This window comes from Pipistrellus kuhlii, unplaced genomic scaffold (genome assembly GCF_014108245.1).
Source record: "Pipistrellus kuhlii isolate mPipKuh1 unplaced genomic scaffold, mPipKuh1.p scaffold_m20_p_8, whole genome shotgun sequence".
Lineage (NCBI taxonomy): Eukaryota > Metazoa > Chordata > Mammalia > Chiroptera > Vespertilionidae > Pipistrellus > Pipistrellus kuhlii.
The window spans coordinates 69,955,832-69,979,532 of NW_023425584.1; the positions used below are offsets into that span (position 1 = coordinate 69,955,832).

General features: G+C 50.1%; 1 protein-coding gene and 1 long non-coding RNA gene across 10 annotated transcripts in view; both read right to left on the reverse strand.

Moving 5' to 3' along the window:
• Positions 1–18,913, reverse strand: part of DAZAP1 (DAZ associated protein 1) — a 24,032-nt gene extending 5,119 nt beyond the window's left edge. For 2 of the 9 annotated variants that reach the window (XM_036425129.2, XM_036425136.2), the window contains exons 1-8: positions 18,532–18,748; positions 11,485–11,525; positions 9,821–9,987; positions 9,236–9,301; positions 7,274–7,384; positions 5,995–6,043; positions 2,855–2,937; positions 268–421 (exon numbers count right to left, since the gene is read on the reverse strand). In XM_036425129.2, the coding sequence (XP_036281022.1) occupies positions 268–421; positions 2,855–2,937; positions 5,995–6,043; positions 7,274–7,384; positions 9,236–9,301; positions 9,821–9,987; positions 11,485–11,525; positions 18,532–18,560 (700 nt within the window). In that variant the 5' untranslated portion in view covers positions 18,561–18,748. Of the gene's footprint in view, positions 1–267; positions 422–2,854; positions 2,938–5,994; positions 6,044–7,273; positions 7,385–9,235; positions 9,302–9,820; positions 9,988–11,393; positions 11,526–18,464 lie in introns of those variants that run through there. The other 7 variants (XM_036425131.2, XM_036425133.2, XM_036425132.2 and 4 more) reach the window with 7 other exon arrangements.
• A 4,112-nt stretch (positions 18,914–23,025) lies between these two features.
• Positions 23,026–23,700, reverse strand: LOC118711802. The gene is made up of 2 exons (XR_004985836.1): positions 23,566–23,700; positions 23,026–23,326 (listed from the first exon to the last, which is right to left on the reverse strand). It is a non-coding gene; the product is annotated as an uncharacterized LOC118711802 (long non-coding RNA).
• Position 23,701: the final 1 nt, after the last annotated feature.

A 23,701-nucleotide genomic window follows, 5' to 3' on the forward strand; every position in this document is an offset into this window, starting at 1 on the left:
CTGTGGAAAAACCTAAGTAAACCACCCAGACCACAAGGGCAAGGATGCTCACTGCAGCCCTGCTGGCCCAAACCCAAACATGGACTTGGCCAGGACCCAAACACACCACTGAGGACCACACCACTCTTGAGAGGGACCTGGTGACAAGGCGGAACCCAGGGACCCAGGGCCCAGCTGAGTAGGGAGTCCCACCTCCATCTGCATGAGCTTCCTCATGGCCTACCTCTGTGCTAACTCTGGGAAAGCTTGTTCTGGAAAGAATCTTACCTTGTGGGCCATATCCTTGCTGCCACGTAGGTGGGGGCTGGCCTGCCCAGCCATTGGCGGCACTGGGCATGACGCGGCTGCCCCACTGGCTGGCCCCTGGCTGTCCAGGCACTTGACTTTTACTGTCGCGAGGTTCAGCCCGTTTAACCTCCACCTAGACAAACCGAGGTCTGGTTCAGGGGGCCGCACAGATCCCAGGCCCCTTCCCTTCAGACACACCCTCAGGTAACTTATGACTACACTTAGCATCTTATTATAACTTAAAACTAAATACTTAACTATATAACTTAATTAGGCCAGTAGCTTTCTCTTTAAAAAGTTTTTTTTTCTGTTTTAATTATTACATTTAAAAATGTTTCTCAGGTACAATGGATGTGACTGTGACATGCTAAGCCCTATGTGCTGCAGAGCAGGGACCCTTGAGCATTTTATGCATGACAAGGGTCTCTCAGCCAAGGTAAAAGAGCAGTATCCTCTTTCAACATCTCATAAACCCGGGACAGAGACCAGGGCCATTCCAATAATCACAGCCCTGGAATCACTGAGTGGCAGGAGCCCTCCCCTGGCCGCATCATGGTGGTGGGGGGATCTCTTGGGAGCCCACCCACCCTGCCCGCACCTTCAGCTCATACCTGAGAAACACAGTTGGTTTACTTAGGTTTTTAATTTAAAATGTCTAAAGGAAGATAAAGACTTACCTTCCCCAGGCTAACGCTTAAGAAATCTCAATTAACTCAAAATAATGTCAGAGGGAATGGATATGATAAAGAGCCTTACATTACATCTAACAAAAAGTAAACAAACATGCAATAAAATGGACATTTGGATCAGTAAGCAATCTTCATACTGTGTTGGGTCAGCAGCCCAGGACTCTTCCTCTTTGGACATGTCAGGAGCTACAGCCAGGGGAGAGGTGGGCAGAGCAGAAAGTGGTGTTACCCCACTTATGCTGCTCATTGCCCGATGGCAAAAAGATGCCCACTTCCAGAGTTGTCTCAGCACTTGAGAATCCTGGATTTTTTCTTTTTGGATATATTTTAGTAAGTGGGACAGGAGATCCACATGGAGTCATACTTGAGGTCTTAGTCTGGTGAGCTAAATAACCACTATGTATCAGAATTCTGTCAGTGCTCCCTTAAAACAGGGGCACAAAAGACCCCTCTCCCCCTCCTGATGCCTCAAGGCCACTCCTCTAATGGGAACCAAGTTCCCTTAGCTAAGGTAACTGGGCAGCAGAACCAAGGGAGTGTCAAAGAGCTGAAGCTGAAGGGTCTTCACACTCTCCTTAAGGAAATTTGGCTCCTGCTTACAAAGAAAAGCAGCCTCTGTAATAAAAAAAAAGGTCCTGTACTCTCCTCCTACGGGAACTCAAAAATCACTCTACTCTGGTTTTAATTAAAGTGGGACGGGAGCCCGTTAGTCGGGAATCCCCACGGAAGAACTGGTGGGAATTAGTGAAGGTGCTGCGACAGAAGCCAGACTCAGCCGGCACAAGAAACCCTCTTAGTGTCAGCTCTGAGTGGTCCAGACTCAGATACCCTGCACCCCACAAGCAGGTGGCTGGCAGCCTGGAGCAGGGTCAGATGGTGCACTTAGCAGACCTTTCTGCTCCTGGAGCAGCACCTCACTTCTTCCAAGTTTTAAATGTCACAGGACTTCCAACCATTGAATGTGTTTTTAACTGGTGTGTATTCTTGAAGTCCTCATGATGGTTTAAACTAAAAGCTTCAATGAGTTTTGGAGTGAAGTATGAGTCTCCCACTTAGTTGGGTTCAAATGGGATTAAGCCTGCAGGGAAACCTGGGCATCTTGCAGGTATGAACGGCTGCCCTGTTGAACATCAGGGAGCAGGCCATCTGGGCAGACCCCAGTGCCATGCTTCCTCCAGTATCTCAATCAGAAGGGCTGGGCATGCTGAGCCAAATGAGGAGAAACTGGGAACACACACCAACGGGACCAATAGGACTGCCGCTGGGGTGTGCTGAGCAGGCTTTACAAGGACCCAAACAGGATCCTACCAAAACGTGGGCCCCAGACTTTGCTAACGACAGAATTTCTGCCAGTTACTCACTTTACTGTTAAGTATTCCAAAAGCTGGAAGGGCCCAGACAAGTGAGCAGCTAAGGGCCACTTTCTGACAGTACCTCCATGGCGGCAACACAGTATGAAGATGAAACAACCAGAGGTCACTTGACTGCATGGAGTTAAGTACTATCGAGAGCATGTGGTTGGTACCGGAGTTTCACAGTAAGTGACCCAATTAAAACAACCAATCCTTCAGGATGTTTACATTTCTCTCAGTTTTACACGAAACCTGTTCTCAAAGGTTGGCTGCCCACCGCGAGTTGGATGGAACAATTGGAATACAGTTCAGACATCTGAAGGAGTGGTCACTGGAACCAAGCCTGAGGCAACCACAATGTCACTGGAGGCCACTGCCCACCGCCCGACAAGGCTCCGGAGGTCCAGGTCCCACCCCCCGGAGAGGGTCCCCTTTTCTACGAAGGAAATTTTGTTTCCAGTGACATCCCTCAGTTGCCTGAGACTTGGTTTGGTCTTAAGGTAAAATAAAACTACAACTACACACTTTTTTGCCCATGATGTCGTGAAAATGCATGTTGACAGCCTGGTCCACTGATTGTTCGTCCTCGAAAGTAATAAATCCAAAACCTAGCCAACGACGAAGAGTGAATCAAGGTAGCAGGGTGTTGTGACACAAAACAGGATGATGAACAGTATTAGGGACGGGCCGAAGGATCAACCCAGGGCTTCAGCGAAGCAAGTGGGGAGGGGCTGCAGGCCTATCCAGCGAGTGAGTGAGGCAAGGGGAACGGCAGGACGCCTGGGCCCAGCTCAAGCTGGGGTTCCAACTGGACACTTTGGAACAGCCAGGGCGCCTCTTAGGGAGCAGCAGCCTGAACAGCCCAATAGTGAGGGCCATGAAACATGGCAGGGAATGCCGTGTTGGTGCTAGAACATTCCGTGGAAGATAAGTACAAGGCAGGGAGCAGCTGAGCACTCCGCCTCAGTTGCAGGTGTCCTGTGGATGCACTGTTGCTTCGCTGAAACCCAGGGTTCTCCCCCTCGGCTTGCAATGTGCTTTGCAGCTAGTGCTGACAGCAGCCATATATTGTCCTAGGCGTTAACAATACGGTCTATACCACAGTTAGTGCCTCGCTAGGCTTATCCAACACCGTTGGGTAAGCCCAAGGAGTCCTGTCAAGATCACATACGTATGTATACAGGTATCTATCTGCACACATCTATGTAATAAAATACACAAAGATACAGGCCACAGCGGGTTCCAGCAGGTCAACTCTGCTGTCAGCAGCAAGAGCAAGAGGCACCATGTCATCAAAGAAAATTTTAAACAGAAAATAATTTAGCATTTTCCAAATGCAAGAAAGTGGCAGTATAAACGAAGTTTGGTTGGTCTGGGTGAGCGCGACCACCCGGGTAACGTGGCGTGTCTGGTCCTCAGTCTGTTGCCCTTGCTCCCGGGGCCCATCAGCTTTGAGCACAAAAGGACACATGGCAGACAGCTGCCAGGAGATCCCAAAGAACAAAATATGGGTGAGGGGAAGTGCCAAAGCCAAGAAGGGTCTGAAGATGGGCATGGGGAAGGGGCACAGGGACAGAGTTCTGTGGCAGAGGCGTGGAAGTAGGGGCAGGCCTGTGCTGGAGACCACCAGGAAGACCACAGGTAAAATGGCGGTGGGAGGATGGAAACAGAGAGAAGGCAGTTCAGAAAGTCAGGTGACAGCCTAGCAGGGAGGGGCAGCTCAGATGCAGGAGCCTTTGGTCTTATTCTCTCTGCATATGCATGCACACAGAATCTACATGTGGTGTGTGAGAGAAGAAACGGAACTACGACAGCAAAATTGGAGAGGAGACAAAGCTGGTGGGAGGGTGGGGAGCTGGAGAAAGGGATGAGGAGCAAAGATAGAAGCAGAATGAGTGGGCTAGAGGTCAGGGTTGCCATCTGGCAGATGCACGCAGAACCCCCGAGACAGGGACACTGCCTTAAACCAACAGGAGAGGGTGGGGGGATGATTCAGAGTCACTGTGAAAGCTTCTGGCGAGTAGGGTAGAAAAGAGCTATTTCTGGGACACCTGCAGATCAAGTGCTTCTCTGGGTGGTGCTCCTACCCTCTGCTTGCCTCGCACTGGCGGAAGCTCCCGGGGACTCGCAGAGACCTACGAAGCCAGGTGGCTGAGGATGGTGCGCACCACCGGGGAACGCAGGACCAAGCCCAAAGTTCTCTCCCCACCAGCCTGTCCTGCTTGCCCCCCCAACCCTGGCCCAGGGTGAGGACCGCAGGTGGCCTGGGAGGGGGTGAGAGATCTGGGGAATCTAAGAGCAGCCTCGGGATCCCCATGTCCTGAGGCTTCACAAGATCCGAGGCAAAGGTGAAACAGCACGGGTGATAAACGCATAGTACGAGGTAACGTTTCTCAGAGTGCAGGAGTGTCTGAAACCACAGGGCTCGCGAGGTCCATTAGGGCACAAGAGGCGGTGACTCGTGGGTAAGGAGCCTGGGGCGGGACGTCTAGGGACGCGTCTGTGTCAAGAGGCGACATCACCACTGAGGAAGCGGCACAGAAACACACTGAAACTTCGTTTACACCCCACTGGAGCAAAGCCCGCTCCCTCCTCTGACTGCAGGATGGCCTGTACCTGTGTGATATAATTTAGCACCTGGAGAAGAGAAATCTAAAGAGAGATCGTTAATCACAAAAATTCACAGAAAGGAAAACAACTTACTTAATATTACTATATTTACTATGGAACACTTAATATGTCACTAAGCATGTACGTCTATGTTAAAATTAAGACTATGACTTAACAGCTTAATCAACATGAAGGGAGGAGACATTACTTAATCATGGAGTAAGAGGATGGAAGTTCAAATGGCAAACTATTCTCCAGCATGGCGGGCGCATGCTGCGACGGCAGCCCAGCGCTCTAGGGGTCTCCGCAGGGCAGGGGCTGTAGGGCCTGGACCGGCAGATCAGCTCCTGGCCAGGGCCCAAAGCAGCTGATGAAACAAAACAGATGGGCAGGGACAAAGAGCAGCAGCCACACAAAAAACAAGCAAAAAAATAAAACCACCAAACCCAAAGGGCATGGATGTCAGGTGCTGGCTGGCCCAGGCCAGACGTGCCAGGGTGGGCTGCCCTGGGGGGGGGGGGGGGGTGCCCTTCCTCCCGCCAGCCCCATTGACCGAGGAGAAAAATAAGAAAAACAGGAAAAAAGCATGAGGTGAATAAGGAAAACTCCACATTCAAGCTGAGCTGTAGCAGATCTGGCCTGACAACATGAAATGAGACTTCTGACTACACTGGCATGAGCTGAAGGCAGCGACAAACTACACTGGCATGAGCTGAGGCAGGAGACGGTCTTAACTAAGGAAGGTCACAATGGAAAAGGACACAAGTCTTTCAATGCACATTAAAGAACAGAAACTATGTTCAAATTCATGTCAAGTTGTAAAAACTTTAAAAGAATGAGCCAAAAAAAAAAAAAAAAAAAAAAAAAAAAAAGACAGTAATGTCTGACCTTGGGGAGCACAGACAAGCTGGGGGCTGCACAGGAAGAGCCTACGTTTTAATCGTTTGTCTCCAAACCACCCTTTACTGAGACAATGCTTGCTACAACCACCACCTAATTGTGAGATAGTTTGCCATCTGAGGGGGAAGGTCAAGGACAAACTCCATCTCTTTTACCTCGAGGCCTCTGCTTTTCTGCGTCGTAGATCATGACCACTTCTGTGACCTGCAAGAGAAAACGGCTGTTTGAGGAGCTGGATGCCACAGTGCCTATGAGCACCTCTGGCTAGGACAGAAGACCCAAGCCAAGTGCCTGCTGGGAAGTCTCCAGTCTTGGGAGTCCTGAGGCAAAAGGCTGCCATCCAGAGAATGATGGTCCAAGACCCATGAGGCCAGAGGCCCAGGCCACCACTCCATAGGGGAGTTGACAGCCAGGAGACTCATAGGGCATCCTCCCCATTCAAAATTCTGGGATGGAAGGACCCAGAACACTGATGCTCCAAGACTTCCCTTGGTCAGTGGCCTGGTTGTCCTGCTGATCCAGCCCTCATTGCCCTCCCCCCACCTCTACTCCACTCAATAAGTATGTCCCTCTCATCACGTGCTCTGGCACCCCTAATCCCTGACCACTCAGCCCTCACACTCAATACCTGACAAATACAATACAGCAGCAGGTGGGGCCACACCACTGAAAGGGCATTTGAGCAACAGGGGCCTGGGCAATGGCCCCATGCACACTTGCACCCTAGCCCAGTTTTTTCCTCTGCTGGCCCCATTAGAACTGAGTTCCCTGTATGACCCCGATTAACTCTAACCCCCATGAGATGCTAAAGGATTTTAACCTCTTCTAGAAAACAGGATCATCCCTGAGGGAAGGTCTGTAACCACAGAGGAAAACAATGAGCAGGACACAGAGCCAAGCATATCCTGTGAAGCCTGGCAGCCTTGAGCTCAGTGAGAACTGCCAGAGGAAGCAATGGGGTTGGGCCATGGTCCCTATATAGTGAGGCTCATGCTGCTGGTACAAGAACCTGGGAATGGCCTCCACTCTGGAACTCCTCCACCAGGCCGGGCCCGCCCTTGGCTGCAGCTATCAGGGATGTGCACCATGTTTCGGATCCTGGGCAGGAGGAGCTAGCTGGAGGTCCCAGGTGAACTTGATCTGGAACACACCTTCCTGCCATTGAGGGACAGAAGGCTCGCTTCTCCCCAACACTCCCTAGTGCCTTACAACCAACCGGAAAGCCTCCTGGATGCTGGCCTGGCCAGTTTACACCTGCCTGGAAAAGGCGTGACTACTCTCCTGGATGGTAAATGGCCATGAAGGGAAAGGATGGGCTCTGGTTGCTCTGTTCTGGGGGCGTGCAGGGCAAGAGGACAGAGTCACCATGCCCAATCCAACTAGGCCAAGGTGAGCAGCTGCTGCCTGGATGCTGTTGGTGCAGGAACAACTCACCACTCCGAATTTCTTGAAGTATTCCCTGAGCTCTGTCTCACCACAATTGTGAGGAATTCCACCAACAAATATCTTATTTGATTTACTGTTATCGTTCCTGGGTCCTTTCTGCTGTGTCAAGAAAGAAAAGTTGGTTAGATCATGCAGGGAGCCCAGCACGACCCCCAGAATTGTAAGTGCCTGCATGGGTTTGAGAGCCACTCTGAAAGTTCCAGGAAGTTCAAAGGGAACCAAGAACAGCATTTTCCCAGAGACCCAAGAAAACCAGGGCCAGCACTGTGGTAGCGCTATTTCAAATGCATTTTAAAGTTGACTGTAGTACTGTGTTAAAATATTCTGAACTACAACAGTTACAGAATTTAAAGGTCTACACTGTGAACAAAGGATTTCAGGACAGTAAGGAAGATACCTGGGGCCTCCATAATTAATACTGGTTTTCAGATGGTGATTGAGGGACAGAAGGCTGGCTTCTCCCCAACACTCCCTACTGTCTTTACAACCAACTGGAAAGCCTCCTGGATACCAGCCTGGTCAGTTTACATCTGCCTGGAAAAGATGTGACTACTCTCATGGATGGTAAATGGCTGGTTTTCAGATGGTGATATTCAATCTGTTGACCAAAACCTCAGTTCCTGCCCTGAATTGCTGCCCCTCCCAACCCCCTCCACTCCTAATACCCTTTCTTTCTATTCAAGGAGCTTATGGGTTAATTCGTCCCAACTGCTCTTGATTAGCAATTTTGGGGATGAATGAGGGTTCCACAGGTATGCAGATTATGGCCTGTGCCTATTCTGTTTTAAGAAAGCTGCCAAGAGACTAAAGGACCGTTAATAACCAAAGGTAATCTGAACCCTGATTGGAGTTCAGTCTGAAAAGCTGTGAAGGTCATCTGTAAGACTGTCATAGAAATATGAGCAAGGCAGTGTGGACATGGGTGACATCTTAGGCATCTTAGTTGACGGGATGGGGATTCTGTGGGAGGCTGGACTTTTAAGAGATGCATGCTCCAGAATTTAGGAGTGGTTTATGCAGACAGAGATGAATATTAATATAAATAACTGGAAAATAATAAAAACGGATTAATCTAGTTTCCCATAATTTGTAAACTTTTCTAATAGAAATTTGGAAAAATAAAAATGGTTTCAAGGGTCTGAGGCCCCTACCAGCAGCAGCTAGGATCCTGCTAGAAATGCAGATCGCAAGCCTCCACTTAGATCAGACACTTGTGTGTGGAGCCTGTGTGCAGCTTCTCTACAGCCTCCTGCCTGTTCTCATCAGTGGAGCTTTCTACGAGGAAGGAAGCATTCCTTCTCTGCGAACTGCGGGGTGGTGGAAGGGAAGATGTGGGCGGTGAGTGACAAAGGACAGGTCTGTTCCAGCTGACCCAGAACCAGGGGCCACACACAGCTCAGAGAATCTCCAGGAGTCACCACACTGGCCATTCAAGCGACCAGTCACCAGGTTTGTGTCTGGAGGGGAGCAGCTGCAGAGCTGGGAGGTGGAAGTCTCAGAGTTAAGGATGACCAGGCCACCAAGTATAGAGGTGAGGGAGTGGGGAAAAGTACCGATCGGCCCTTTTGGCAGGCTGAGAGTACTTGGGGCAGATAAAAGCAGACTGCTCCGATGATAAACAGGTGCGAGCTGTCATTTTTTTTTTTCTAAGTAGACTAATAAAAATTCTCTTCTAGGCTACAAGATAAAAAAAAATTTAAAGTGTTGAATAAATCTGAGAAATTTTCAGCTGGTCAAGTGTCAAAGATGACCTTCAGTCACTCCTAATCTTAATCAGCAAAAATTCCAGATCAAAGACACATTGCCTAACTACAATGCTGTACATGTGAAATTAATATAGAATAATATTGAATGTAAATTGTAATTGAAAACAAAGAAACAAACAACAAAGACACATATGTCCTTTAAACTGGCTTTTGAACATGCAGGGTTGCCCACCCAGCCCCTTACCCAGCCTTCTTTTGGCCGCGTCCTCTCTGGCTGCATTCCCCGAGGTGTACATGGCTTTGGGTCGATCTGTAGGAAGTTTCAAATGAGCCAGTTGTAAATATGAGGTTCTTTTCTCTAGAAAAGAAGGTGTCAACAACAGCAGCCAATAGCACAGCACACTAGCACTTGCAACAAATCAATTCACACCATGTCCATATCCATACCCTACCTCCAGTCTGAATAGAGCCTTAATCCTTTTATTTTTTTAAATATATTTTTATTGATTAGCGAGAGGGAGCAAGAGATAGAAACATCAATGATGAAAAAGAATCATTGATCAGCTGCCTCCTGCAAGCCCCACACTGGGAATCGAGCCCGCAACCCAGGCATTTGCCCTTGACTGGAATTGAACCTTGGACCCTTCAGTCCGAAGTCTGGTGCTCTATCCGCTGAGCCAAACTGGCTAGGGTGAGCCTTAGTCCTTTTAGATCAACCCCATAGAAAAGAGTCTTTAACATAAACATCTACAAAAGCTGAAGGAACCCAGTGAGCTGAAGGATAAATGACAAAGAAAGGGGCAAGGACCTCAGCTGCAGCAGGACTTACATTTCGACCATCCAGTGTGTGTGGTCTGCTGGCCAGCACTGTGCCCACACAGTTTGGGTCCTTAAACTTGACAAACCCGAAGCCTCGAGACTGGTTGGTTGTCTTATCTTTCATGATCACACAGTCCACAACTTCTCCATACTGGGAGAAGTAGCTGCGAAGAGTCTCTGCTCAGAGATTAGGACAGAAACAGAGACACACACCAGAGCGTTAAGCACAGCATCACGGCTGGCATGCAAACATACATACCCACACATGTGCAATTGCTGCTCTTTTTTTATTCATCAGACTAGCCTGGAAAGTAACTAGCCGTTTTTCAAATCTCATTTTACTTGACTTTTTATTTTATTATTTTTAAAATCTTTATTGTTCAAAGTATTACACATTCCCTTTTCTCCCCATTGACCCCTTCTAGCCCATCGCCTACAACTAGCCACTTTTAAAGTACATATATATTTTTATTGATTTTGGAGAGGGAGAGGGGAGAGAAACATCAATGATGCCAAGAGAATCACTGATCAGCTAACTCCTGCACACCCCCACAGGTTGAATCTGCAACCAGGATATGTGCCCTGATCAGGAATCACACTGTGACATCACGGTTCATAAGTCAATGCTCAACCACTGAGCCACACCAGCTGAACCAACTAGCCACTTTTATTTATTTATTTAAATATATTTTATTGATTTTTATAGAGGAAGGGAGAGGGACAGAGAGTCAGAAACATTGATGGGAGAGAAACATCCATCAGCTGCCTCTTGCACACCCCCTACTGGGGATGTGCCTACAACCAAGGTACATGCTCTTGACTGGAATCAAACCTGGGACCCTTTTAGTCCACAGGCCAAGGCTCCATCCACTGAGCCAAACCGGTCAGGGCAACAACTAGCCACTTTTATTTTATTTTATTTTTTAATATATTTTATTGATTTTTTTTTTTTTTTATAGAGAGAAAGGGAGAGGGACAGAGAGCCAGAAACATCGACCAGCTGCCCCCTGCACACTCCCCATTGGGGACGCACCAGCAACCACAGTACATGCCCTCGACCAGAATCGAACCTGGGACCCTTCAGTCCGCAGGTCGATGCTCTATCCACTGAGCCAAACTGGATTAGGCACAACTAGCCACTTTTAAACTGACTCATCAACTAGTTTGGGGGCAGAGGAGGAGGATAAAGGATAGGAAACACATGTGGAAGAAGACATGTGGAGTACATCATGTCTTCTTATAAACTAGAAATACTGCAACTGAGTATGGTTTTGACAAAGGCATTCAGAATGAAGGCCACTTGACAACCAGCTTCTTCCTGCTACCTCTGAACTCAGTGACCATGGGCAAAGCCTTACCAACTGAACTTTGCATGCTAATAGTCCTCCGACCTCCAGAACCTACCTCGGCCTTGAGCTAGGAAGCTGCAGTCTAATTTCTCCCTCAATTCTGCTGTGAAACATCAGGACAAAATTAACCTTTTCAAAGCCAATATTGCATTCCCCTGCCCCCTGCTAATGTTCAATCAAACGCCCTTTTATCCCAGAAATCAAAACAATAAATCAATGAAGAATTAAAGAAACCTGAGGTAGTAGCAAGAGACGAATTCACAACACAACTTGAAGACCAAGGTCAGCCTGCCTGCAACGCCTGGCATTCAGCCATGGCACCTACCTTGGGTGGTGCTCCAGTCAAGACCGCCCACGAAGAGCTTCCTGCAATTCAACAAGAAAACATTTAGGGTCAAATGGCTCTTGCCTTAAAGATGCTGCCCATCTGATCCATCCCAAGACAGTAATCCACACCACAGAAGGAGTTCACACAAACATGCTTACATTGTCACGGTCATGGCCATGGTCATCACCTGGCCTCACTGATTACAGATATGAAAAATGATTCTAAGACTTGACAACACGGCAGGGTGAGTGTTATAATGTAGTAAAGACAATATGTCCAGAGTTGTACATGCACATGGACAACAACCACAGCAAGTCCCTCCTCTAACACTTTTGAAATATTATTTATTTGCAATTAAGATCTAAGATCACAGAGGACAAACCAGAATGACAGCAGGAGTAGGGCAAAGCCTCAGACACCCACCATGTGATCATGAGCCAGGACCCATAAATCATTAGAAAGATTCCCAGAGCTCCAGACCCAGCACTGGAGTCCTAGCCCACATTTCCCCACTCCAGGATAGACTGGGTTGTATTTTCAAACATTCATACTAGAACTTTCAGGAGGAACCCCACACTGTCCCTGTAGCCTACCTGCCTTGTGTCTGCACAGCCCTCAGCAGGTTCAGAAACCAGAGCCCCCCTACTACCCTCAGGGAGGGCTCCACACCCATAGGATCAAAAAGGGAGGGCTGTGGCAGTGCCTGCCTTTTCCACCTCTCACACAGCCCTCCAACTGGCTGGACCTGGAGTGAACCAAAGTGTTGCAGCTGTTCTAGCTTTCACAAGGGACTATGCTCACCTTCCTCACCCTCAGCATCCCTCTGTATCATTCTAGCCTCCCAAAGCCCTGGACACAGCTATGACAGAGGAGGCAGGGAGAGAGGGGTCCATCAGCAGTGGTGGCAGCTCTCCATCATTCTTGTTTCACCAGGAAAAGGAGACGCTACCACTTTCATCCTCGGAGCTGGACCTAAACACTAAATGGCGGGTCTTCAGATGCTGGCAGGGGGCCCAGGCCCAGTTTCCACCTGAGACACAAGGACCCTGCAAGGCTAATATCACTACTGCCTCCTGAGCAACCAAGAGAATCATCTGACAGGGAGCTTTGCCCTCCTCCTAACAGAACCCTCAAGGTAACAGGCACACCTGTCACCTCTGCTCCATCTGGTGACTCAAGCCTCAGTGTGCCAGTCTCTGGCAAAATGCCTGTGACAGCAGGCCTGTAAGGCTTCTTCCACTCTGCCTTTCCTCTAAGGAAGGACAATTAATATTTAGTGTGTGAGAATTTCCCATAACCAGACAGGTACCCACTACCATCCTCAAAATGCTAACAAATAGGCCACCACCGGTCCCTAGTTGGGGAGGGCTAGAAGGGGATTCAGGATGCATCTGGCCATAGATGTGCTTCCAGCACCTTAGGAAGGGTGCTTGGTAAAAACAGGTTTCAGGGAACATGCTGACCAAGCAGCAGCAAGGCTCATATTTAGACCTCATTAACTTAAAACCATGTCGCAGGCCACCTGCCTTCCAACAATTGGGGGTGCAGGGTGAGTGCCTCCATCTGTGCCCCACTCCCCAAGGGCTGTCCAGACACTGCCCAAAGCAAGCTGTGACTCAGGCCCAGCTTCACTCAGCATGCCCAACCCCTTGAGGCCTGGAGCCCAGTAGGGGCACAAGGACTCGAATGACAAGGGCCAGAGGCTGGCTAGCACTGCTAACTGCCTGTTTGCCCAGTCCTTTGAAACAAAACAGCCAAAGGTTTGCTGTGAAAAAGTAGCTTCATACAGGAAAGAGATCGCAAAAATTAAAAACAAAAACAACCCAGTTCACTTAGAGAACACCAGCTTCTATTTAGCATTGCATCCACCAAAACAGTAAAGTAATAAACTGTTGCACATCCAAGAACCCCAACCTCCACTGCCCACCAGTAGAGGAGGAACCTGCCAGACCAGTCCAGGTTCCAGCCTTCACTTAAATTTCAAACTTAGGCATTAAGGGGAAAAAACTAGAAATGCCATCACCCACACAACTCACAGAATTTGCATCTGCTCTGTGGATGGATAATAACATAACATCAATACTGTGCTTTCCAATTTTATCACTGTGCTGTGTGCACTTAAGAGAATATCTCTGTTCTTGGAAATGAAACACGTGAACAGGTCTACACAAAGGGGCATCACGGTACCACTTCCTTTTGAATACTTCACAATGGGGCAGAATGTTAGCCCATGGAGAATCTAGCTGTATAAAGAATATTGGGAACTTTCGTTATTAATCTGTAACCATTCTGTAAATCTCAAGTTATGAGATTATAAATTAGAAAATTCTCATTATTGAGTAAATGCCAGGATTTACTCAACCATCCCGTCACATCACGTAGGCTATCTGAGAAACTCAGTAAGAGGTGCCTCTTAGATGACCATCCGCTTATGCCGAGGAAAGAACACGGCAAGCCTCCATGTGGGGCAGCGCTGTGCTGAGCATTTTGAGTGTTTCCACTTCCTTTCCTCCTGCTCTGAGGGCACACTCTTGTGGTCTGCACACGGAAGGCTCCAGAAGGTCCTGGGAGGCCAGCTGACTGTGGTGACAGGGACCTTTCTAGAGCCCCAGCACAAAGCACCAACCTCTGAGCCTCAGTTTTTATAATCAATAAAATAAAAAGGGCTCTGGGTGCCCACCTTACAGGGCAAGTGAGAAGCAGGCGACCCAGCACCCTAGAGAGTAAGGTCCCCACAGGATGAGCCCAGACATAGTTCCCCCCTGCCCAGGAAGCATGACCATCCCTCATCAACACTGACATGCAGTCCTGGCACCAGTGGGAACCCTGTTCAACCCACCGGCTGTCTGGGGGCAACTCAGACAAACTCACTTGGCACCATGTGACTCTCAGGAGTAGATGGGCCTGTACACATGGGACTCTGCAGATTAAGAGATTAGCCAACCATGCCAGCTCCCCTTCTGCAGCCCTTCCCTGCTCTGAAGGGTATCATTACTCAGCTGAAACTGGATGTCAGGGCCCCATAGACCGTGGACTCCCCAAACCCACATGCAAACTTCCTGGCTCTATCAGGCCTTCCCAGAAAAAAGGTCTAGTTCCCAAGAGGGAAGCAGACACCACCAGCAGCTGGGTGACCTGAGAGAGGTTGTCTATGATCAGCACATTCACTCTGAGGGCCTACACCTCAAGAGGGGGCTGGTGACTTCCTCCTAGAAGGGGCTCTGCACAAGTGACTGAGGATCCTGAATGTTTTTGGATGACTACCCTGCTCTTGCTCTGTGGACTTCAGGGCAGCCTTGTAGTTTTCGCACCAGGAAGTCAGTCTTCAGTGGCTCCTCCTGGCTGGGACTGACCACTGTGGGCTCTGCCCTGGAAGCATATTGGCAGGCTTCGGAAAATTCCATCCCGCTTAGTAAGAAAGCCACCTACAGGCAGCAGGGGGCAGGGGCAGAGGCAGAGGGCCTGGACCAGTCAGTTGTTGGGCAATTGACCACTTCTTCTTAGAAAGCATCCAACCCAGAGCCTATGTTTGCACCTTTCTGGTCTCTAGTGGGGACACATTAGGACTCCTTAAGTCTGTCTTAGTTTTCCTGCAGGAGGCAGGCAGCCCTGGCCCATGGGCCTTACTCCAAAGCTCACCCTATGCCAGCCCTTGCCCTCTACACTCAGGCTTCTTTCCTGCCAGCAGGGAAGAGCACCCCCTCCCAGATTACTATGGGGGCTGTGTGACACGAGAAAACCTCAAGACTATGCTGAACAGTAAGAGGAGCCCCTCCACTGCCCTATTCCATACAGGACCAATGTCCTCCCCAAATCATGACCTCTCTGAAGCAAACCAAACAATGACTCTCCCACATCAGCCCAAACAGGCATTTATAAGTATAATCCACTGCTCCTGGTCCCCATCTTCCCAGGCCTCAACTCAGGGGTATCCTACTTCCAAAGTCTCTCCAACAAAATATTCCAGAAACACCAGGCAGGACTCAAGCACTCTGCCTTGGGACCACTCCACATGCCATCACTCAGCCAGTGTCAGGCTGCAGACCATTTGCAGCCTCTCTGGGTGAGCAACCGTGGGCTCACCCCACATCCCCAGTCTTTCCTTAAAGTGATCCCAATGCAGCGTCCTTCCTTTCCTTGCAACTCTGCCCTCAATGACATGTAGGTGTCCCCGCCTCACCAGTCCCCAGTTATGCAAATAGGACCACGTGTGCCAGATAAAATCTTCCTCACTTTTCTCCAGTTCCTGACACAGTTTGGCTGGATGGAACAAAGTGCCTCTGGATGCCTCTATCTGTAAAGGTAGAGAGCACTCCCCCAGCACCCGGCAGGCACACTCAGATGTACACCCACAGACCCCAGGGAGAATCTGAATCAAAGGACCTTTCTTTAAGTTGACTTTCCAAGGTTGTGGCAGGGGAAGGAGGACCTCAGCCCTGTCTGCTCAGCAAGATCCCCAGGAATATAAGTGCCTGCCACTGCAAGGAATTCCTCAGAAGAGTGGACATTTGGCCATCCGTACATCAGCTTCACAGGGCCAGAGGTGACCACAGGTGACACCCACTATTCCTGTCAAACTTCTATCCTCAAGACCTAGCCCTTGCTCTGCTCTAGCTGACTGTGACAATCAGGACTCTAAAAACATTAAGTAAAGGCAGTGGTCTCAACCAACTTCCATTCTCCCATCAGATTTCCTGCTGACTTCTGAGGTAGCCAGCTCAGGTAGTCAAGAACTAGAGCAGCTCTTCAGAGACAAATTCAGTCCAGACCAGGAAGGAAAGGTGCCCCAGGCATCCACACATTTCCTGAGGCCTCCAGTGTACTCACACATGTGGGTCCGGTTAAGGAAAGGGAGTGGCCCCTCCCACCTGTCAAGTACTCCCTAGGGAGCTACTGGAGTGGTGACCAGACACCAAAGCAAAGGAGGTCGGAGGTGAGGGTGGCTGTTACAGATATCATTCAGACCTGCCATATCCTGATAATGTCTGCCCTCACTTGGATCTGAGCACAACCTCCCACATGGTAACCACTTTAAAGTGGCAGCCATGGTCCCCTCACAGGAAATTGCAAGAGGGGCCATTGCCAAGGAGCCTGGTTAGTACAGTTACATAGCAAGGAGGTCAAAATGGACCTGGGATGCCCCATCCGACGAAAACAAGGTTCCTATGTAAAATAGAAACTTGTTAGTACTTTTTGGCAACAGATTTTTACTTGCAAAACAATAAACGTTTCTGGGACACCTGTGATTTACAACTTTAAAACTCAGGCTGTTGGGTAGATTCACCAGAGTGGGAGGCAAACATGGCCAAGCAGGCCCTAGTCTGAATCCCGGTTCACAAGCTGCCTGAAGGTTTGGAAAGTCCAGACCCAGGCTGGGACCGAAGGGTTGGGACAAGTTGCAGGGGTAAAATGCCTGGCTTCCCTGTCTCCTCACGGGCATACTTGAGGGACAGCCCTCATGATCTCCAGACCCCTTCCTTTCCTAACCATCTCTGCTCTCCAGGTGAGAAAGAAAGGCAGCCCAGGCTTGAAGTCCCCTATACTCTGGAAAGACATGTGCATGTGGGTGTGGGTGTGGATATGGTAAACCTGTTAACTCTCTCCCCACCGCCTAGTTTCCTGTTACAAGTGCTGCAACTTTTCATTTACAGAACACAGTCTTCTAGTGCCTGGCAGAGTTCAAACACACACACACACACACACACACACACACACACACAGCTGTGAGCTAAGTACTTTCCTCCCGGTCCAGTAAACAGCATGAGGTTTTGGGGAGTGGGGAGCCCACAAAATGCATTTTACATCCAAGGTGTTCCCAGTGGCTGGAGTTAGATGAGGGCCTGGTGATGCCAGCCTCCCACCAGCAAACAATGACTGACTCACCAAATCAATTACTTTGTAAACATCACATCTATTCAAAGCTCTGGGCACTAAGAAATATACACATGGCCAGGGGAAAGCAGCACACACTGTTTTGCCATCTTCTTCAGAGAAGAATCTAATTGTAAAATTATGCTGGTGCAGTGGGAGCTGGTATCTGCATAGAAAACTGGAGCAATTCCCTCCACTAGGGCAGAACCGCATTTTCTAGCTCCGTTGGGATAGCTTCTTGGATCTCATCTTGTGCAGCATTAGGCAAGGTTATAATTAAGGGGAACTTAGCTGTAATAAACCTGCTCTGATAGCAGTGCCAAAAGGAAGACCTCAGAATCAAGGCTTTCTGCCCACCCGTCCGGGTTTTCCTTTTTAAAAAAAAATTTTTTTAAATACAACCAAGGAGAGTTTCGGTGGGGGGCTGAGCGAAAAGGGGTTCCATCTACATAAAAACAAGTTACAGACGCGATGGTTGCGCTGACGGATCCCCGTGACCTTGGTCCGAGGGTCCTCTGTTTATGACCCTTCCTTGTTCTTAGCATTTGCGGGAGATAAGAGCGGAAAGGGTGCGATGCCGCCCAAGTCTCTGATGGGAGAAGTTGGGCGGCAGCAGAACTGGAGCCCCGGTCGGGCCCGCCACGTGCGCTGACCCACCAAGTTTGTGCGCGGACTGGGGGCGCCACGAAACCCTGCAGGTTCTTGTTCCGGTACTCCGGGGGAAACACCGGCACAGGGGCGTCTGGGCACCCAGGAACCTACAGATTCCGGTTTGGAGTCTCCCAGCGGGAAATCCAGGCATGGCGGTAGACGGGGAGCCTCAGACCCTCCCGGTTCACGCTCGGGGTACCCCATGGTAAACTCGGGCACGGCGGCAGCAGGCCCCGCCGGTGCCGCCTAGGTTCCCATTCGGAAGTACCCCCAGCGGGAAACCGGCGCGGCGGCGGCGGCGGGGCACCCCCCCTCCCGCCCCTCTAGGCTCCTGTTCGGGGTCCTCCTGGGCCAAGAAACAGCGGGGACCCTCAGAACCCGCAAGTTCCCACTCGGGGTCCCCCTCCCCGGGCTAGGAAGCGGCAGGATCCCGGACTGCGGCCCCACGGCGTGACCTTGACGGGCCAGGCGGCGTCTGGGAGGGGGCCGGCCGACGCTGCTGAGCGCCTGGCGAGTCCTCACCCTATCTCGTCGGCGCCCGAGTTGTTCATGGCGGCGGCGGCGGCGGCGCTCGGCGTCCCGGGCCCCCTGGCTCGCTCCCGCCTCCGGAAGGTCACTGGCCCCGGCGCCCTCCCCACAGCAGCGGCCCGGATCTGCGCAACGGCGGCGGCCGCGCTGCCTCCTCCCCTCAGCGACAACCCAACAGTCACCGCGCGCCCCCGCGCCCGCGCCGCCGCCCTGCACACGACCGGGCGCGCTCCCGCATAGAGCGTCAGGGGGCGGGGCCAGGGGTGCGCCCGCGTGCGTGCTGTGTGCGTGCAGGCGTTCCAGCGTGCAGCAAGGCTGACGCAGCTCAAAGGCCGCGTCGAGCTTTCTTCTTGGTGGCTGCCAATGTCGCCGCGGGGCATGCTGGGAAGTGAAGTCCTGCGCTTAGTTGTCGGCCTCACCCCATGTGGGGAACGCGCGCGGGCCGAGCCACGTGCTTGCGCGTACGTGCGTGCTTGCGCTGCTGCGCTTCGGAATAGACACCACGAGGCGCAGGCGCGTCTGTGGCTTCCTTGTTCAGTCTCCTTTGGGAAGCGCTGGAAGCGCTTTGGGTGAGCTGTGGGTACAGGCCACGCCCGCCCCCCCACCGTCAGCTTCATATCCCATTCCTTGCTCCTTGACTGCACCTACACCCTGCTGTCCCCATCTCACAGACAAAGATCCAAGGGTCAGAAAAGCCCAATCACCTGCCCAAAGTCACTTAGGGGAAGAATTGCAATTAAATCCAACAGTTGGCTAAAAATTCATGATTATGAAAGCACTAGAGGCCCAATCCACTGATCCGTGCACCAGTGGGGTCCCTTAGCCTGGCCTTTGCCCTGTCCCAATCTAAGACCCCTCAGGGGATGTAGGAGAGCTGGTGTCCACCCGATCCCTGCAGGCCAGGCTGAGGGACCCACTGGTGCATGAATCCATGCACGGGGCATCTAGTATGCATATAAGACCTTTGGTTAATCTCTTCCCACACTCCCTTCTCCCCCCTACGCCTTGAGATTCATTAGTCTGTTCCATGTTTCCATGCCTGTGCATTGAGCGTCTGCCCTCCCTCCTCCTGTGGTCAGTGTGCTGACCTAGCCTGTCCTGCTAGCTCAGCGGTGGTAACAGGACCTGACATCCCCCAAGGGCTTCCAGACTGAGAGAGGGCGCAGGCAGGGCTAAGGGACATCCTTGAGTGCATGATTTTCATGCACTGAGCTTCTAGTGTACAGATAATGAACCTCTACCACATGACTAGTATTGTTTCTGCCCTCAATTGTCCACACAAGATCATCCCCTGTTATCTTGTCCACCCTCTCCCCATCCCCTGACCCCAGTCACAGGCTAGCAGCCTATTAAGCATATAGAATGCTTTAAAATTCTCTTGTGGAGGGCCGCCTGAGACTGCATAGGCTTCAGACTAGAAACTAGAGGCAGTAAAGTTAAAATAAGGAGCCAAGGCCTCAAGCTCTCCCCTCAAGCTCTCCCCCTTCTCTATCTTGTCTGGAACATCACAGATATGACCTTCACTGAACACCTGTTCTCCACTTCCCCTTTCTCAATTTTCTGTAATTGAGAGGACCAAAAAATATCGCTGTCTGGAAAGGAGGAGCATGGAACAAGCAGTGTATATAGTCACCCCACCAGCGTCAAAAGCAGAGGACCACCCTATACCACTTGACCTGGTTTGATAAAAACCTTTCACCCAGCTCTAGTCGGTTTGGCTCAGTGGATAGAGCTCAGCCTGTAGACTGAAGAGTCCTGAGTCCAATTCCCTGGTCAGGGCACATGCCTGGGTTTCGGGCTCCATCCCCAGTAGGAGGCGTGTAGGAGGCAGCCAATCCATGATTTTCTCTCATTGATGTTTCTATCTTTCTTTCCCTCTCCTTTCCTCTCTGAAATCAATAAAAATTTTAAAAATTAAAAAACAAAAACCCACCCTGACTGGTTTGGTTCAGTGGATAGAATGTGAGCCTGCAGACTAGAAGGCCTTGGGTTCGATTCCAGTCAAGGTCATGTACCTTGGTTTCGGGCACATCCCAGTAGGGAGTGTGCAGGAGGCAGCTGATCGATGTTTTCCCTCATTGATGTTTCTAACTCTCTATCCCTCTCCCTTCCTCTCTGAATAAAAAAATAAATAAAATATATTAAAAACAAACAAACAAACAAAAACAAAAACCTTTCCCCCAGACTCTATCGGTGTGTATCATTCTCCAAGGTCACCCACTTTCATTTCTTGAGTGTGTACTATCACTTTAGTAAACTCACTGTGCTTTGCTAATTCTTTTTTTAAAATATATTTTATTGATTTTTTACAGAAAGGGAGAGGGATAGAGAGTTAGAAATATCGATGAGAGCAGAGGCCGGTTTGCTCAGTGGATAGAGCGTCGGTCTGCAGACTGAGGGGTCCCGGGTTTGATACCATCCAAGAGCATGTACCTTGGTTGCGGGCACATCGTGGGTGTGCAGGAGGCAGCTGATGGATGACTCTCACATCAATGTTTCCAACTCTCTCTCTCCCTTCCTCTCTGTAAAAAATCAATAAAATATATTTTTTTAAAACGAAGAAATATCAATGAGAGAGAAACATCGATCAGCTGGTTCCTGCACACCTCCTACTGGGGAAGTGCTCACAACCAAAGTACATGCCCTTGACCAGAATGGAACCTGGGACCTTTCAGTGCTCAGGTTTACGCTCTATCCACTGAGCCAAACCAATCAGGGCTGCTAATTCTGTCATGCTCTTTTTTGTTTTGTTTTGTTAATATATTTTATTAATTTTTTACAGAGAGGAAGACAGAGGGATAGAGAGTTAGAAACATCAATGAGAGAAACATTGATCAGCTGCCTCCTGCACAACCCCTACTGGGTATATACCTGCAACCAAGGTACATGCCCTTGACTGGAATCAAACCTGGGACCCTTCAGTTCGCAGACCGATGCTCTATCCACTGAGCCAAACTGGTTTTTGCTCTGTCATGCTTTTGAAGTCCTTGTTCCATGCCAAAGACCAGGATCAGTTTGAAGCCTCCCTTGACACCATTATAAGTGAAGTGAATAGGGTATCTATTCAGACTGAGATGCATGCCCCAGCTGCCAAATGGCACTCTGGTCCAGGAGCATTACTATGGAGTCTAGGGGGTTGGGAGGAGCCTTATAACCTGGTCTCACCACAGGAACTCTCTCCTGTCCTATGGCCCAGGCTCTGCCTTCAAACTTTCTGGCCAAATTCCCACCTTTGTGTCAGTTTCTTTCCAATCTGCCCCTCTGGTCTCACTACCCTGGGCTGCAGCCCACTTGCCCCAAACCTGCCCCACCCCATCTCCACCATTTCAGGAAGTTCCCTTCCTTTCTGATGTTAGCTGCCTTCAGAACATGTCCTGGATCCAGCCACTTCCCAAGGCCCCCACTGTTATCACCTTGGCCAGGCCTCCACCATCTCCCACCAAGACAGACGTCAATTTGAAAAAAATGCAGAAGTCATTCTCCCTTGACTTCCCCAGGCCCCGGAATAAAGCCCAGAGTCCATTGTGGCCCATGAAGCCCTGCCTGCCCACCTCTCTGCAGCTCTCCAGACTCTCCCAACTTGTTCCACTTCCCAGCCTTTGCATGGGCTGTGCCTCATGCCTTGCCCAGATGTCCTTTCACAGATGCATGGAACCTGCTCACAGAAGCCTGTCCTCACTATCCCTGCCAAAATAGCACTCCTTTTTAGTTATGTGTTTTTATTGGTTTCAGAGAGAGAGGAAGGGAAAGAGGTGAAGAGATGGAAACATCAATGAGAGAGAAACATCCATCAGCTGCCTCCTGCATGACACCCTACTGGGGATTCAGCATGTAATGCTGGCATGTGCTCTAACCTGAATCCAACCAATAACCTCTTGGTTCATGTGTCGATGCTCAACCACTGAGCAACACCGGCTGGACCCCATTCTCTTCCTGACGCTTGTTTTTTGTCTTCCCAGGACTTAGCACTGTTCATAATAACACCTCCTCTGGGACCCTCACCATCCCTCCCGGACGTGCGTCATCCCCTCTGCCCTGGTCTATTCATACCTTCAGGGGTCTGTTCTTTCTGCAGTCACTAGAGGGCTGCCGTGAACACCTGAGTCAGGTTTGGTTCTCTATCCTATAGACTGTCCTCCCGGTAGCCATGGTAAAGTGCCAGAGAGCACCTAGTCCACACGTCCCTGCTCTGCCAACCGCCCACCATGGCTCTTATGTCCCTCAGGATAAAAATCCACGAGACCTTGCATGACCTGGCCCTTCTTTTGGCGCTGGGTGTTCTTTCCATCTGGATGCTCTTCCCCACTTGAGTCACCACTCCAGTCTCTATTCAAAGTGCCCTTCCCAGTGGCCCCACGCCCTCCCTGCTGTCTCCTCAGAGCTCACGGCTAGTGCAAACCTTGTCTTCATGTTGACTGTTGGCCCTTCCCCATGCTCAGGATTTTTGTTTGTTTTTAATCCTCACCCAAGGATGGAGATATATATATATTTGAAATACAACTTCCATTTATTTTCCCCCAGAGAACTTCTCTTCACTCTTTAAAGTCTTAGCTCCTTACATGGGCTTTGGTGGAGGTCGTGGGGCAGCACCTGCAGGTCTAAATCGGGGTGGGGGTGTTCAGTCCTTCCGGGCTTCACGAGAAGGGTTCCTGACTCGCGTGCTGTGAATGGCACTGCTCACACAGTAATGCAGCTTCACATACAGCTTGGGAAGCACATAGGCGTTGAAGACACTGGCTTCGGAGATGTCCCTGACGGCCACGGCCTCCACTATGTTTTGAATGACAAACTTCTTCTTTTTAAAAAAAATATATATTTTATTGATTTTTTTACAGAGAAGAGGAGAGAGGGATAGAGAGCTAGAAACGTCGATGAGAGAGAAACATCGATCAGCTGCCTCCTGCACACCCCCTACTGGGGATGTGCCCGCAACCAAGGTACATGCCCTTGACTGGAATTGAACCCGGGACCCTTCAGTCCGCAGACCGACGCTCTATCACTGAGCCAAACCGGTTTTGGCTGACAAACTTCTTAATGGCCTTGTCCTTGGGCACGCACCGGGCGCAGTTGGTGCAACAAATAGGCTGCACATGGCCTCGGCCTTTTTTGGCATGACCGTTATTCCTCCTTTTCTTGGTCATCTTGGAAACGAAGACCCGAGAGA